The sequence below is a fragment of the Protopterus annectens genome, chromosome 3.part1 (assembly GCF_019279795.1).
Source record: "Protopterus annectens isolate FY-2018-M chromosome 3.part1, PAN1.0, whole genome shotgun sequence".
Classification (NCBI taxonomy): Eukaryota; Metazoa; Chordata; order Ceratodontiformes; family Protopteridae; genus Protopterus; species Protopterus annectens.
The window spans coordinates 454,132,953-454,150,478 of NC_056732.1; the positions used below are offsets into that span (position 1 = coordinate 454,132,953).

General features: G+C 39.3%; 1 protein-coding gene across 1 annotated transcript in view; it reads right to left on the minus strand.

Moving 5' to 3' along the window:
• Positions 1 to 17,526, minus strand: part of WDR86 (WD repeat domain 86) — a 937,643-nt gene that overhangs the window by 692,994 nt on the left and 227,123 nt on the right. Inside the window, exon 3 of the mRNA XM_044066906.1 lies at positions 6,577 to 6,997. Coding sequence (XP_043922841.1) covers positions 6,577 to 6,997 — 421 coding nt within the window. The remainder of the gene's footprint in view (positions 1 to 6,576; positions 6,998 to 17,526) is intronic.

Here is a 17,526-nt window from a genome sequence, read left to right on the forward strand (position 1 = left end):
ATGCATGTAGATTCTTTTATTTTGTCAGCTGCTCAAGTTAGCAGTACTAATATTAAAGTGTCCCTTCTTTGACAGGTTCCCAGCTGTATTGTGTGGCTATTTTATATTTTTGCATCACATTTGGTCCATTTTTCATAAAATTGTGTTTTTGGCAAATTAGTGACAAATCACTAAAGACGGAAGTTAGAAAATAATGGCAGACATTTGAGTTTCAGATTTTATACCCTTCAGAAAAGTCATACTAATGCAAGACCTATTCTATTATCTTTCTAAGTTTATTAGAGCAATATTTAAAAATTGTCCTTATTTGTGGGCATTTGTCCCACTTCTGTTTATGGCTTTGTCCAGATTTCTTGCTCTGAGGTTGAGAGGTATGACACATGTGTCAGGGCCATCACAGTCAGCCAGAGACATTTCAAATTTTGACATACTTGTTGCACCCCACTCCACCATGTACTGACTCTGGATGTGTCCAAGCAAGGCAAGGAGTAGTTATGCAGTGTAAATGTGCAGTGTGTCTCCCATCCAAGGTAGACACAAGTACTACAGTGGCTTTTCATCTGTCCTTGATTTTGCAGAAAGGTCTGGTTTCTGTCATATTTTTGTACTGTTGATTTATGCTTATTACTCAAAGTGCCTGTTGCTCTGTGTTTAAGTAGCAATGCTTTAATGACCATAATGTAAGCTTGTCTGAGATCATAAGATGCAAGTAAGCTTTAATAAGCATACTGTTAAAGAATTGCCAACATTGAAAGCCTTTCTGTTGTTGCCATGCAGAGAATACTTGACTAGATAATGTATAAGCCTTGGGTATTAAAGGACAGGATTCCATTATTTTAAAAAGCTCATTACACTTGTTGGAGACTTCCAGTCATCTCTACAGACTTTACCCGTAAACTAAACAGAATGCCAATCATGTGTGGTCCATAACCTGTACAATAATCCTTTAAGCAATGTATCTTGAGCTTGTTTCTTGTTTGCTTTTCATTTTTTACTTACATGTTTTCCCCATAAAACAAGTAGATAGTTGTCAGGCAGCAGGTCTTTTTGGATAAGAAACATTTTTACAAGTGGGGGCATCACAGAGATTTCTACTTTCAGCATGTTACTTGGCACTTTAATAAAGCTGAATATAAATTATAATTAGAACTGCAGTGCAAGGAGAAGTGGTTTGAGTTGAGTGCTTCTGGTTTTGCTTGTACTTGATTTTGACTGGCATTCCAGTAATGTATTTAAAAAGTAATTTATTTTTTCATGCCTCACAACCTTTTGTTTCCATCTAGATATTAAGTAAGCTGTCATGCAGCCAATGCATTGAAATATTTTTATTCTTCTACACTTATTTTTGTCTTTATTGGACTCTCATAATGATGGTTTGCCATGCCACCCAGGGGAGTGTATTTAATTAAAGTTAGTTTTTGTGGTTTTGAGCATAGCTCCTCCCCTTTCTGGTTGGCTACACCCCTTCCCATTGACCCCACCCATTCAGCTGGCTCCTGCAGCCCCCCTTTGATTTGAAGTCACCAGCCGCCACTGCCTTTCCTAATGTTTTAATGAAAGGGTAAATAGCATATGTAAGATAAAGCAAATTCAGCTATATGTCATGGTTGCCATCAAGTGTTACATCTCCTTTGCTGACAAGAAAATAATCATGCACTCCACTTTTGTAAGGACTCAGTCAAAGTCAGTGAATGATGTCTCTTCCCAAGGATCTGTGCACTAGATATGTTTTCTCTTCTGGAAGGATATAACAAGAAAGCATAAAATACCTTCTTATAAACAGCATCAGTGCACCTAGTTGATAAGGTTGCCACCTGTCTCATTTCCTGCACAGAAGTCTTTATTTGGGTAGTTTTGTCCTATTGTGGTAGGAGGGAATGGAAATGGTACATGTGTTGATACTTTGCAAAACTTGCAAGAAAAAAATATTTTCCAACTTTTCACTAAATGTCACAGACATTCAAGTCATCTTAAAATATATAGTAGTATAAACAACATTTAAAGTTTAAAGCTTAGCATTTCAGTACTATGATGCTGCTTATGTAAATGGCAAAACAGGTGACAATGGCCCTTGAGCCATTTACTGATTTAATTGCTCTGTTTTTCTATGAAATGCATGGCTACAATGGAAGCAGCTGTGATTCAATGTTAGTTCTCTTCCTCTCTGCAATAAACACAGTGGAAAAAAAACAGTTTCATACTTCTCGGTCTTCTTTTTGCTCCTGACATCAGCAAGACTAATTACCTGTATAAGACTGACAGCAGTTCTGACTACATATTTCTCCATGTCTGTTGTATGTCGTGCAGGTGGAGATAAATTCCTCTGCAAATTATGTGGGAAGTTAAGTGTAGAAAATGGGCGGTCGTTCCCTTTCTTTGATTCCAAGGCAAGAAAGTGAAGGTTTTATAAAGTACAAAGAGGTTTCTGGTACCTGCACAATACTGGAACTGTACTGTAGGGAGAAAAGCAAACCTAAGAATAGAGTTAAACTGTAGGAGAAGGTGGAGTTCTCCTTTAACCACTGAGAAAACTCAAGACACTGCCTGACAACAGCAAAGAAAAATTATGGTTTCTTTTCAGTCAACTTTCCAGCTCTCATATTAGCTGTGTGTATCACCATGATATACAAGACAAAACACCACCAGCAAACACATATAATGAAGAAGGAAGTGACACATGGCATATGGTTTCATTCAGTCCAGTAGTGTTGCAGCTTAACCCAGTGTAATGGTTTTCACTGCCCCTCATGCACCACCTACCCAGTCCATCTATTCTGAGAACCATGAAGTGACTTCACCAGTCTCTTTGCCAAGGTGTTCAAGTTATCACTACATTGTCCTTGAAACATTATTTCCATAAATCTTTGCTCCACACACTTTCCTTACAATTCTGTGCCATCTCCCTCCTTCCTTTCTTACTCCAAATGTGTACAGGCCCTACAAATGAATGCTTTCCCCCATACTCTAGGCTCCCTCTTCACCATGCAGTTGGGAAAATTCTCTATTGCATCCTCTCAGTTTTCTTCTCCCAGTAGTACCTCCCAAGGTAACCAATGTTGGGACCCACTAGAGTGAGTCCAAAAACATGGAGGCTGAATGGCTGAAAGAATGGATATACATATAAAAAGTCCAAGATGGACATTTGCAGAATATTCCTTTTTCTCTGAGATATGGCAATCATGGAGTTGGTATATGTAAGTTTCAGGGTGAAGGGGCTTGAAGTTTAAAGAAGAAGAGCGATCTTTGAGATTCACTCTTCTCCTGAATTTTCAATCTTTTGTTTTCTGGATTGCCAGCACCTGGCAATTTTTGAGTGCCAATATTTTAATAGGGAGCCCCTGCATAATGGAACAAAGGCAATGGCCTCTCTTGTGCATTCAACCCTCTCATGGATTCCAGCCCTCATGTACTCAGCTGTACAACTCTAATAGTGAGTACAATTCTAATAGTGATAACTGCTAGAATAATTATGTTTTTTTCCTCAGTCCACCCAACTAACACTCTATAAAGTGTTTACTAGTCTACAATCCCTTCCAAAAGTAACATAACTTTACACTTTTTCGAGTAAGCTGCAACTACCACCTATCTACCTTAACTGCAAGCTGCATCCGATCTTTTTGGTGAATAGCTCATAGGTAGATACTGGGCTATCTGCCCGAAGGCATATATTAGCCCAGCCACGTTGTGCTGTATTCACCACCCCTTTGTTTAGTTCCCTAGGCCCCTGATCTAGCAGCTAGTACCCTTGGCCCCTATCTAGTAGAGCTGTTGGTATGATCCCTGGTGTGACCTTTCTGTTACCCATCCACTCGTCAAGGTTCCTCTTGAAGAGTGATAGTGAGGGGCTCTATCTTATGTAGATCGGGACCTTGTTCCATAGCAAGGAAGTCTTTGCGAAGGAAATCTATCCCTCCAGCATGTTTTCATAAGCACAACTCCAATTTCAAAAAATAGGTTGATCTTGTTCTTTAGCATGTGTGTGCATATACATCATTAAACAATTTATAGGAATTCCAAGTTGCCTATTGCATATCTTTTGAATAAAGGAGAAAATTGAAGCATCTGGTAAACAGGACACAGGAGGAACATGCTGACTCCACAGAGGAAGCACCCCAGCTAAGAACCAAAGTAAAGAACCAAGGACTCTGAATTAACAACATTAAACTTCTATTCCACTGTACTGTCTATTATACATGTAAAACAGCATTAGGGATTTACAATAATGTTGGCTCCCAGTCCACTCAATAAAAACCTCAACTATATAAAAGTAGTAAAAATCATTTCCTTGAACAACTAAAGTGAACAGAAAAAAAAATTTTGAAGGGGGGTCCCTGTACCCCAAGTGAGGAGGGGGCTTCATCACCCTTACTTAAATATATTAACTCTACTATTAAATAACGGTGGATTGAACAGAAATATATGTCAAGGGAGAACATAGCAGTTGCATGAACTATGATCTTACAGTTAAACTTCTACTAAGAAATGAGGTCAAGAAAAAGTAAATTGGGGAAGCTGGCTAATGGAAATGGTCAACCATTTAGATGTTGACCACTTGTAAGGTAACCTAACCTTTGTTAGATTTATAAATTACTTACAGTAACAATCTGTGTAAGTACAGAAGCATAGCTTGGCTCTGCCAGTGCCATCTGTCAGTACCATGAACCAGCACTGCAACCCCTCAGCTCGGCTTATTACAGTTAGATCCATGCTCCTCAACCCAGCTCCTAAATAAAAAAGCACTTTACTATATTAAGCTGATTAGATCCACCCCCAAGCTCTTCTTTTGAAGAGCAAAAAAAACAAAAAAAACAAAAACAAAACACAAACAAAAAAACAAATATATGTTCTTTCTACTGGTACACCAACCAGGTGGCCAGCTGCACAACAACCCACCCCCTACCTCAGTCAGGTCCTGTTTCTGTACCCTGCCCCTGACCTCCCATCAATGCAGTCTAGACCATACACGGAGCACTACAGCACCCAAGTTTGACAACAAATGCAATACTGGCTTTTAAAAGCTGGAATTGCATTAAAGAGAGAGATCAGGATTGACTGATGGCACCCCCCCCCACAACTCTTTCTGCCCAAGGCAGCTGCTCTTCTAACCTCTCCATTGCAACACTACCATGTTAAGAACCATAAATGAATCAATAATGATGAAAACAGAAACGCTGACAGAAAGCTCCTAACATGCAACAGGATTAAGGATCATGCAGCACTACTGTTTTAATTTAAAGTGTTTAGGATTTTTAATACCATGGCAGGAATGTATTTCATTGTTCAGTCAAGGCATACGTAAATGTGATGAAATCCATGTTGCTCCAGTTTGATTGCTCTTCTTAGCACATGCAAAGTATCCACAATTGCCTTCCTTCTGTAGTCCATATGGAGTTGTGGGTGTTTGGTAGAACATCTAAGTATGCTTGGAAATCCTTTTATTAGCCCATTTATTGTTACTGCTATTTAAACTATCTGGATGTCCTCGTTACACACTGTTCTAGTTCCTACTTCCATGCCATTCAACTATAATATCTAGGTTCTTGCTTTTAGTTTTCTGTTTTTTTAACTTTCGTTACTTGGTGATACTATGTGATTCTTTATTTTAAATAATTCTTCTTGACATGTTTCCAAGCTACTTCCATATTCTCTCTCCACATAACAACCTTGCTATATTATTGTGCCTTTCAGTACTCAAACCTTCAACCATAAGTAACAAATCAGTCCTCTGCTGTCTATAGGTCAGTACTATAGAATCTACATTCGTCTGTACCTCACACCTTTTCCATAGATTTTTTTTAACAGTGAATATGCAGTCCAAATTGTTGATCTGCCAAGTAGCCTTTCATAGTATAGTGGAACTAATCCTGTCAACAAAGGATAAATAAAATATTTTCATCCAAGTTCATCTCACCTTCACCATTCGTGCAAATCTTGATTAGCATGTTGTTATTACTGCAGAAGTTTTCTGTATTTGCCATTATAATTGTGAACTTGCAGTTTCATTTTCCTTGGGTCACATTTATAGTCTTTTCCTTCTTTTTAGTACTACACAAAGACATTTTTTCTGCTCAGATAGACAGGGAATTTGGTCTTGCAGTTAAAATGTAAATTCCAGCATCTTTGTTACCAGTGGGTACAGCACTATGTCAGGAGGCAGCACATTACATCTAAAAATAATTAACTTAGGAATAACATACTTATGTATAACTATATGTACTTCCATCACTAAACTGGGAATTCAGCATTTCTTAACTGGAATTTGAGAAGTAGATTCCAATGTGTAAATGGAAAATAAAAGGAGGTCACTTTATAAATACAACCAGATTCTCAGCATCTACTACTCATGTCTAAAGCGCAGTTGGGTTTTAATGTCATTCATACAAAGGCCTTGTATGTTACAATGCCACTGCTAAAGCATTAACTGTGTAGAATACATACTCATCTTCGGTCTTACAATAAACACTTTAATGCAAGCCATACAGGTAGAAACTTATCATGTACAGGTATTTTTCATACATTTAAGAGACAACTCATTTTTCTGAGGAAATAAGATAAGTAAACAGATAACGTCCTTACCTCCACGCAGATAACAGAGCCCTGATGTTCTTGAAACACTTTTACCAACTGTCCTGTTATTATATTCCACTTCCGGATAGTATGATCTGTACTTCCAGAATAAAGGGTTTTGTTTGGAATGTCAAGTGCTAGACACAATATGGCTCCTAAATGCCCCCGTAGAGTCTGATAACACCTACCATTGGATACTACCCAAAGCTTAATACAACTGTCAGTGCTTCCAGTCAAAAGCAAATCTTTGTTCTGTTCACTGTCGGAATCTGACTCTCCAAGCACATCTGCTGCTGAAAAGTAGGCCAGTGCTAGCACACAGTTTCGATGACCTCTGAACTGCTGTAACTGCTTCCCCCTGTCAAGACTCCAACAGCGTGCTGTTCTGTCATAAGAACCACTAAACAAGTAGTTTCCAGCCACCAGTAACCTGTTTACAAAACAGACAGCCATGAGTGCACTTTTACAACAGATAGAGACTATATTCATTTAGGCTAACTTTCTTTCTGTATCTATACCACATATCTGCAACTGTAATACAGAACAAGTTTGTGTCACAGCATATCAGAACTCACAAAAGCAAATAATAATAATAAACATTTCCTATCTCAGCAGGTTTAGTAGTCACAAGAAACAATAAACCATTACCACTTTAGCAGAAAGTAAAAACAGAAATGCAGCAAGAAAATTACAAAGCCGACTCCATCAGATACTGCACTCCTACAAAGTAAATCCATATTAACAATTCTAGTTTGGATTCCATTCAAAAACATCTGTTCCAAGAGTGAGGACTAAAATGCAGAAAAAAATATGTTGTATCACTCTAGCCTCTATTTCAAAACATTGCCATTCTATGGATGGTTTGCTAGTAATAAGCATACTGCATCAGATCCACTATTAATGGCTGTAACCCGGCATCTTTAACAATACACATACTTGAAATATGCAAATAATTCTGCAAAGGTTTTGCAATAATCCAGGAATGGGTATGTCTGGTGTGGTTTGGTCACAAAAACAACTGTGGGTAAACAGGCATTACCTATACCCAGAAACAGAGTATACTATACAATGTCATCATGTCATAAAATAACGTACTTACCTTTTCAAATAATTATATACTTCAGAACATTTTTGCGTTCCATCTACTCTCAACAGTCATAAATGACTGGAGATGTTTAATATACCATGCATGCATGCTGACACTTGCACAGTATCTTAGTTTAAGTGCACTTTTTGATACTAACAATTTTTATGAAGTCAGGAGTGTGCATATATCCTGGTGTTTGTTAGGATGCTTCCAGACATCCCCATATTAGCTATGTTACATTTTTAACAATTTCAGACGGTTTTGCTATCTTTGCTGTTTGTGTGCCTTTCTGAATGTTGAAAGTGTACCACTGGATGCTTTTGTTTCACCACTCAGTGCTGCACACAATATTGTGGGTATAGCTTTTATTTAGAGTAATTACAACTGCAGTTATTTGTGTTGTTTTTTTTTTTTCTCTAATTTTGAAACTGGACTCATGACTAATGCTGTATTTACTATGGGCACACTGACTGATGCATCCAATTAATGCACACATTTCTAAATGATAATTAGCTTTTATTGTAAAATATTTCATATACCTGAGAAATTGCATTTGTGTGTGTGTTCATAGTAGTAACAGCAACAATGCATTGGTATCCACTGGTGCGCATAAACAGTTCAGCAGCATAAGTAGCAGCCAAAAACAAAGAATGAATTTAAACAAGTAACTTGGACACACATTGGCAGTCACCTTACCTAGACAGGACCATATGATAGAGTTTCAGAAAACTCAAACTTCAAAAAAAAAAAAAAATACACAAAAGTCTTTAATGCAGGGGTCAAGCCCTCCTGCACCCCCCCACACCACCTGTAAATTATATATACCAACTCCAAGATCGCACTACAGTGAAGAAAAGGGTAGATTTCCTGATCGTCACTGTACCACAATCTCATTCAAAAGCTTTGAGTTTTCAAAAACTCTATCATATGGTCTCGACCATATGAATTTCGAGTTTCTGAAAATGTTATCAACTGATAGGGATCCATATATATATGTGGGTGTGTGGGTATGGGTCTACTTCAGAAGACTAACAAACCAAAAGACTAAATCCCAAAATACTGAAAACATTTTTCATGCAGGGGCCCAGGGGGCAAGCACTCTGCACCCCTCATGTGGGGGGCTGCACCCCCTGCTAATTATATAAACCAACTCCAAAATCGCAGTAGAGAAGGGGCAAATTCCATCCTTCAGTATTTTGAGTTTTCAGTATTTTGGGATTCGGTCTTTTGGTTTTTTAGTCTTCTAAAGTAGACCCATATATGTGTGTTTGTATGCACATGTGTCTATCTATACACACACACACGATGCATAAATCAATAAATCATATCAGTATATATGCGCACATGGCTGCAATGAACACTGGGGAGTTCACAGCTTGTGAACAGGAAGGGGAGGGTTCACTATGTCACGTTGTACTATAGCCATCTCACTTTTAGTTGACTATATTGGTCACAATGGTGAAACTGAAAAGTTAGTATATATTGTTAGGTTGTGGTCAGGGGTAGAGCCTCTGGTTTACCAATGTGCACGTTCTCAGTATACATATCAGCTGTTGTGAAGACTAGTGTTTTGACAGACTACAACTATGCAGTTTTGCTTGCTGATGATCTTTGCTTTCTGATCAAGTGTACAGCCAATTCATAGGTTGGTACTAGGCTATCAGCCCTAGGGCCTATAGAAGCCTAGCCATAACAATTCCCTGGCTATTTCTTCCCACACTATTTACTTCCCTGGACCCCTGTCTAGCAGGATGACTGACGTGATCCCTGGGGTGAATTTCCTTTCTCCCATCCAATCATCAAGGTTTCTTTTGAAGAAGGCCAATGAGGTGCACTGCGGCAGAGATCGCCTCGGAGTAGACGATATGCGACAGAGTATAGCTGGAGATTTTTAAGGTGGTCAGCATAGGGCATCTGCTTTAGGCCTGTGATTCTTTTAGTGAGGTATTTCTGCGGCCTTTCCAGTTGTTGCAGATGTCTTGAGAGGTACATACCAAATGGGGCATTCTATTCTATAATGGGTCTAATGAGGGATGAGTACAGTGGGACAATGACCTCTTTTTTCTGGATGAAAAGCCTTTAGTGATGAGGTGTGCCACACAGAAGGATTTCCTGACTGTTGTGGCGATGTGGTTATTGAAGGCGAGACCACTGTCCACCTGTGTCCCTAAGTCTCTTATCACACTTTCGGTGTTTATTGTACTGCCACCTATGTGGTAATTCACGGGTATATGTTTTTTCCCAAAGGGGATAACTATACATTTATTGGCACTGAGCTTGAGCCCATGGCTCTGGCACCAAGCATCTGTTTCTGTAAAGCTCTTTTGTAGAGTATTGACATCATTTGGGGATTCAATAATGGCTCTCAGTTTGCAGTCATCTGCTAACTGTGTTAGCCAGAGTCCCTTAGTGTTGGCCTGTACTTCAGAGAAGTAGATGCCAAACAAGAGAGGTCCCAGGACTGAACCCTGAGGTACTCCACTTGTCACTTGTCTGGAGCTGGATTTGGAGTCAGCTACTTTTACAGTGTGGGTTCTGTCAGTAAGCCAGTTGGCAACCCATCGAGTGATGTAGGGATTAATGCCCAGCTTAGTAAGTTTATCTATGATTCCAGAGTGGGGGATGGTGTCAAAGGCCTTGGCGAGGTCCAGATAGGCTGTGTGGACTGCCTTACCCTCGTCCACGGCTCTGGAGACTGATTCGAAGAAGTCAATCAGGTTCAGGAGACAAGATCGGCCCTTCACAAACCCAAACTGGGTAGGGTCTAGTGTTTTAAGGTTGCCAATGTCTTTGTTTATAAGTTCCATGATAATTCGTTCCATGACCTTGCAGATCAGGCTTGTCAGACTGATGGGGTGGTAGTTCCCAGGATCCAAGGTGGAGCCCCCCCTTGTGGAGTGGGATAACTGTAGCTGTGCGCCACTCAGTGGGCATGAAGGCTGAGGTGAGGGTATGATTAAACATGACACTTAGGTGAGGTGCCAGTTCATTTTGTAGTTCATGTAGTACACAGCCCGGGATGTCATCTGGTCCCATGGATGCTGCATTCTTATCTTTGGAGAGTGTGTTTTTTATCTGTGTGGCCGTTATTACTGGAATTTGGCAATCTTCTGGTATTGAGATGGGCCATTTAGGGGGTGAGAGGGGGGTGAAGTTGGCACTGAATCGATCTGCCAGGATATTGGCAATATCCTTGGGATCAGTATATTTAATGCCATTCTGTTGTAGCTCAGAGCAGATCTGAGCATTGCCATTTAGATTCTTGACATAGTTATAGAATGCCTTGTGGTTGTCTTTGGAATCTTTGGCAATTTTATTTTCGTAACTAGCTTTGGAGGATTTTATGAGGGATCTCAGCTTCTTACTGAGGCTGGTAAGGGAGAGATAAGCTATTTTTGAGAGCACCTACTCAACACTTTTGCTTTTGAAAGTTTTTTTAAAGTCCATAATGAATGCACACACAAATATACATCTATATGTGTATATTATGCTCTGCACAACTAAGCAATAATGAAGCCTTTGACTCTGCCAAATAGACCAACCGCAATATTTTATTCACTTTCATATATTTCCCATAACCCAAGGTTAACTTCCAAATGTAGTCTTACACAACTTCAGCAAATATGCTCTTTTAGCCATAAAGCTTTATCTTCAAAACGTTTATATCTGTACAATAAGCAAAAAAAAAAAAAAAAAAAAAAAATCAAGATTGCAGTATTTATGGCACTTTATATAAAAAAACCCACAGTTCTTATTATTAAAACTTTGCAGCACATGAAAAGATACCATTACATCATCAAGAAATGAATTAAAGGGGGGATAATTTCCATCTCGTCTTTCTTATAACCATTTAGGTCAAAATTCACTTAATAGTAAGATGCTGAAGCTAAACTCAAGAATGCAAATGTAACATTTATATGTCACGGCAAGCACCCTTTTCTTAATTACCAAACCTTATCTATATCAAATCAGTTGACACATTATTTGGCCTTACCACACTCATGACTAAATCACAGACATTTCCCGTTATGTATCTGCCCTAGAATTGTTAGAAGATTCCTACATATCAGAGATCATCACACTGAAAAATATTGAAAGTCTGATTCCAAATGGCCATGCTGACAAATATACTTTGATGTCATCAATTTCCAACCCCAAAATAGAACCACTTTATTTTTCTCATCTTGACCAGGATACTCATCAGAACCTACTTCCTCTCCTACTGTATTTGAATATTTAACACCTTCAGAGGGACTTGGTCATCCTGACTTCTACCTCATATTAGACAGTTGTGGTAGTTATTTTAATTTCTTTACTGCTGAATATGCATTAATAAAAATGCTGCACCCTAGTAGGGAAAATAATTTGAGTGAAATACTTGTTTTATAAGTATTTGCTTTGCTCACAAACTCAAATTGCCTCTGGAAACTGCAGTCATTTTTGCAATACGGCATCCAAAAATTTGTGATAGACAAAAACTGTCCAGCTGTCATAACTGCCATTATACCTACTCCTACCCATACAAAGAAAAAAAACTGAACTAAAACAGTACACAATTTAACATATCTGTGTTGTCTCATAGATTATGGCAACTGGTATGCTCTCTCTATATCCAAAGATTTTTTTTTTTTGTGAACTGAATCCAAATTGCCATTTTGGTTCTAACAATGCCTAGCAGTTCACAACTTTTTTTAAACTTTCAACACATCTGTGTATCATATCCTATAATGAAATTAACTGTTGGCGTTTACATTGTACATACATGCATAACACTATAACTTTTGTCCATAAACTTTGATCTGCTTTGTCTTGAACATCCTCATTTTTGTTTTAGTGGTAAGATTACCTCAGTTTCTTGAGTAATACCTCCAAATCATTGCCTGGCATACAGGGCACTGTCAGGCCCACTCTGATGGACCTCCTGCATATCCACAAAACAAACAGCACCAGAATTACCCATTCTAAAGACTTAAACCTTGCCTGTGATATAAATAGGACCTGCTGGAGAGATAGGCATGTATCTCAGAGACTACCCAGTCTATGGAACAGGCTCAACATCCATGTGAAGCAGAGTTCCTCCCTAATCCAATTTAAGTGCAACTTGGACAATTGGATGAGAAACCGGAAATTCATCCCTGGTTTGGCAACTATGGCTCTAATGGACACAGGTAACCTGTAAATGGTTCATCTCCCAGGCCCATGCTTACATTTATCAAGGGTAGCAGAACTTGTCAGAGATCTGGGATGCATGGCTAGGCTTAAAAAGGCCCTTGTGGTGGTTAGCCTTAGCCTAGTAAACACCTATGAACATATGAAAAATCATCCATTTCACTCACTTCCAATATCAACTAAAAGTTTTAATGGGAGTCATATACCCTATATAATTTCTTCCAAAGGCATCAATTGCTTTCGCATTCAGTCTTATCTTTTTATCACACTTACTACCTCACTTTCAATGTCTTCTTCATTTTAATTTCCAGCATCATGCTGCTTGTGATACTTTAAAGTCAAAGTTTCAATATTTCAAGGACCACAATAGGGATAATAAGAGACCATTCTCCAAATAAAAACTGACCAGATGCTATCACTGAACAAACTATCTAATCTACTTTTAAAGATTTGAAGATAAATGTACTCTTATTTCAATAACCTCGGCTTTGGCCGGCTAAGAACTAGCTGTATTCAACTGGATGTATAAGAGAATTTAAGTACCTTTATCTGCACTTTTTTCAAAAAATACAGTATTTAAATTGATTTTAACTGTGTTGCAGGAATATTAACTGAACTGGAAGTTAGTCAGTGTTTGCTTAATTTTGTTATTTGCTAGTAATTACAGGTGTGGGGGTAGCCACATTCTTTGATTTCCTGTCCTTGCCAATTTAAGTGGTACAGTGTGAAATATTTTCTGCTTAAAAACCTCAGCTTTGGCCGGCTAATAACTAGCTGAGTGTGAAATATTTTCTGCTTAAAAACCTCAGCTTTGGCCGGCTAATAACTAGCTGTATTCAACTGGACGTATAAGAGAATTTAAGTACTTTATCTGCACTTTTTTTCAAAAAATACAGCATTTAAATTGATTTTAACTGTGTTGCAGGAATATTAACTGAACTGGAAGTTAGTCAGTGTTTGCTGAATTTTGTTATTTGCTAGTAATTACAAGTGAGGGGGTAGCCACATTCTTTGATTTCCTGTCTTTGCCTATTTAAGTGGTACAGTGTGAAATATTTTCTGATTAAAAACCTCAGCTTTGGCCGGCTAAGAACTAGCTGTATTCAACTGGACATATAAGAGAATTTAAGTACCTTTATCTGCACTTTTTTCAAAAAAATACAGTATTTAAATTGATTTTAACTGTGTTGCAGGAATATTAACTGAACTGGAAGTTAGTCAGTGTTTGCTGAATTTTGTTATTTGCTAGTAATTACAGGTGAGGGGGTAGCCACACTCTTTGATTTCCTGTCCTTGCCTATTTAAGTGGTACAGTGTGAAATATTTTCTGCTTAAAAACCTCAGCTTTGGCCGGCTAAGAACTAGCTGTATTCAACTGGACGTATAAGAGAATTTAAGTACCTTTATCTGCACTTTTTTTTTCAAAAAATACAGTATTTAAATTGATTTTGACTGTGTTGCAGGAATATTAACTGAACTGGACGTTTTGACTCTGCTCTTCAGTTAGTCCCACCCACCCTCCCTGTTTTTGTTTTGGTGTTAATCTTAGTGGCCTTGAAACTGCCCACCCCTCTTGTAAATTTGTGTTTGGATACTCCTTTTGGGCCCATCTCATTTGCTCACTCAACTGAGTGCAGTGAGATCATATTCTGATTTCAGGCACTCCTACTGTGTACAAAGAGAGCATCTGGGAAACAGAAAAAAAATGTAAGCTTGTTTCTTGCCTTTCCTGTTAAGTGGTATAGACTATTTGTAGGCTTCTGAGCCCCCAAGCCCTTCTGTGTTGGAGAGAAGCCTTCTAGCTTAGTTTTTTTTCTTATATAACTAGCCAGTTTTCTAGTTTCAGCACTCAAATCTGTTTCTTTGATCTCAGCACTTGTTCGGAAAAAAAAAAAAAAATTCATCTGCTTTTACTGTACTTGTGTTTCTACCTACTTTATTTTACTTTTGCATCATCTTAAAAGTACTCAATTGTATTTATTACTGCTTGGTGTAACTCATTCTAAGCCTTTTGGTTTAAACACTTGGGCTTCGGACCAGTTGTTTTGCACTGAGAGGGTTTGTGGTCTGCACTGTAGTGGCAGAACATGTAGCTTACATCCTTCTAGGTTGGGAACTGCTGATTGAGGGCTCAGTGTCTGTTATTCTAAAAGTGTATTAATTCTGGTTTAAGCACTTGGGCTTTCAGGCCAGTTATTTTACATTAAGAGGGTTTGTGGTCTGCACTCTTGTGGGAGGAGAGGCTGGAGTCTGCCCTTCTGAGCTGGGAATTTCTGGTTAAAGGCTTATAGTACAGGCATATCTGAACTGCTTCTTACTGAAGTTGGTGCGCCTTGTTTGCTGTGGCATAGACCGGATTCGGGTCTGCTGGATCTAGCTTTGTTTGTGTAACTTGAGCACTAATCCAGGCATTCTCTAAAGTATTCAATTGTATTTATTACTGCTTGGTATTAACTTGATTAAAGTGTAGCTATCATTCTAAGTCTTTTGGATTAAGCACTTGGGCTTCAGACCAGTTGTTTTACATTACGAAGGTTTGTGGCATGCACTGTGGTGGCAGGACAGGTAGCTTTCATCCTTCTAAGTTGGGAACTGCTGACTGAGAGCCCAGTGTCTGTTATTCTTAAAGTGTATTAGTTCTGGTTTAAGCACTTGGGCTTCAGGCCAGTTATTTTACATTAAGAAGGTTCATGGTCTGCACTCTTGTGGGAGAAGAGTCTGGACTCTGCCCTTCTGAGCTGGGAATTTCTGGTTAAAGGTTTATAGTGCCTGAATATTTGAACTGTATCTTACTGAAATTGGTACACCTTGTTTGCTGTAGCATAGACTAGATCCAGGCCTGCTGAATCTAGCTTTGTTTATATGCTTGTTGTTTGTTTGCTTGTTATTTCCCTGGAATGCTAATTCCACCTAATCTGTGCTTCTCAGTGCTTCTGTGGATCACTAGTGATATCTGCATTGCTTACTGTACTTATTTCCTTGTTTCACTTGAAAGAAAGTTACTGTTTCTCGTTTTTGCATTTAAGTTACCTATAACACATTGCACTTAAGTTACCTGGCACTTGCTCACTAAAGCAATTATATAAGTCAGCACTAAAAATTAAAAGCACTACACCCTCACTCCCCACTAGCCCTTGTTTTCAATTATAAAGGAATTCCCAATATTATTCTAGCATGTCCAAAGGTCAGTTGTCAATCTCCTCTCCAGTCCAGCTGGTGAATCTGGGAATCTTGAGGCAATGTTACAACTGCCTCATGTACACAGATAACCCTCTCCTCCTCCCAACAAATTCCAACATATGTGAGAGATGCAACCATATAGCCAAACTGGAGGCTAAGCTCTCTCAACTCAGTACTGGCATAACCAGTCAGGAGGAGAAGGAAACCACACTCACTACAATTCCAGTCTCACATAGACCTACCACGACAGCAAACCAAACTCATAATCACACAAAAACATACTTGGAGGCTCTAAATAAAGATCTGCCTAAGCAGCAGAGACCTCCAAAGCAGACACCCAAGCAACCGCTACCCCAAAACAAAACACATGCAACACATATCTCACAAAGCCAGTGTGCCAAACAGTCACAGCCCTCAAGACTAAACAACACACCTGATACACTTGTAATAGGTGACTATCGTCAGGCACACTGATGTCCCGCTCACCAGGCTGAACAAGGAGAGGGTCATGGTGAGCAGCCTGTCGGGCGCTAGGATCTGCCACATGACACAAGCACTCAGGTCACTCCAAGGCAAGTACAAATATGACTCAGTCATTGTCCATGCTGGTGTGAATGACCTGAGACATACCTCCCTGGACTACATGGAGACAGAGAAGCTCTCTGAGCATGTAGCCCAGGCCGGTATGACCCTGACCTTGAGTAGCATCTTACCCTCACCAAGAATGATGCCACAATATGAAGGCAAGATGATCAATTTCAACAATTGGCTTAAGTACTGGTGTCATTCAAAGGGGATCCAATGCCTGTCAGCTTGGGATGATATGCTCGACAAGCCATGATGCTTCGCTAGGAACGGGTTGCACCTGTCACCCCTGGGCTTTCAGATATTGGCAAAGGCTCTTGCAACCCCCATAGTGCCTTTTTTAGGCAAGGCTCAAAAGACAAACCCACCTCCATAGGTATCACAAAAGAAACTAAGAGTAATGCTACTCAACGCCAGAAGTCTAAACCTCAAGATGCATGCACTCAAAACTCTCCTTAGCATGGAGAACATCGATATCTGTGCAGTAACAGAAACCTGGTTCAGGGCTGCTGAGAGCACCCCAGCACTACCAGGTTATACCTCATACCATGCTTTTCGGCCCCAAAACTTGGACCGAACCACAAAAGGAGGGGGAGTATCGATATTCATCAAAGATACCCACACCTCCAGGTTGGTGGCAAAGCACGAAGCATCAGAGACTATCCATGTGCAACTAACAGTGGGTAAAACTGCCTTCTAGTTTATAGCCTGCTACAGACCACCCTCCCAAACCCAGGAACCCCACTCGGCCTTCCTGAGAACACTGGAAAATATGAAGGTCTCTCCAAACATCATTATATTGGGTGACTTCAACTACCCAAACATAGACTGGGAGCATTACTCTAGCTCCAACACCCTAGCCCAAAGGTTCCTAGAATTTATAAACTCAAATGCTATGGAACAACTTGTTACCACTCCCACAAGAGGGGAAAACATAC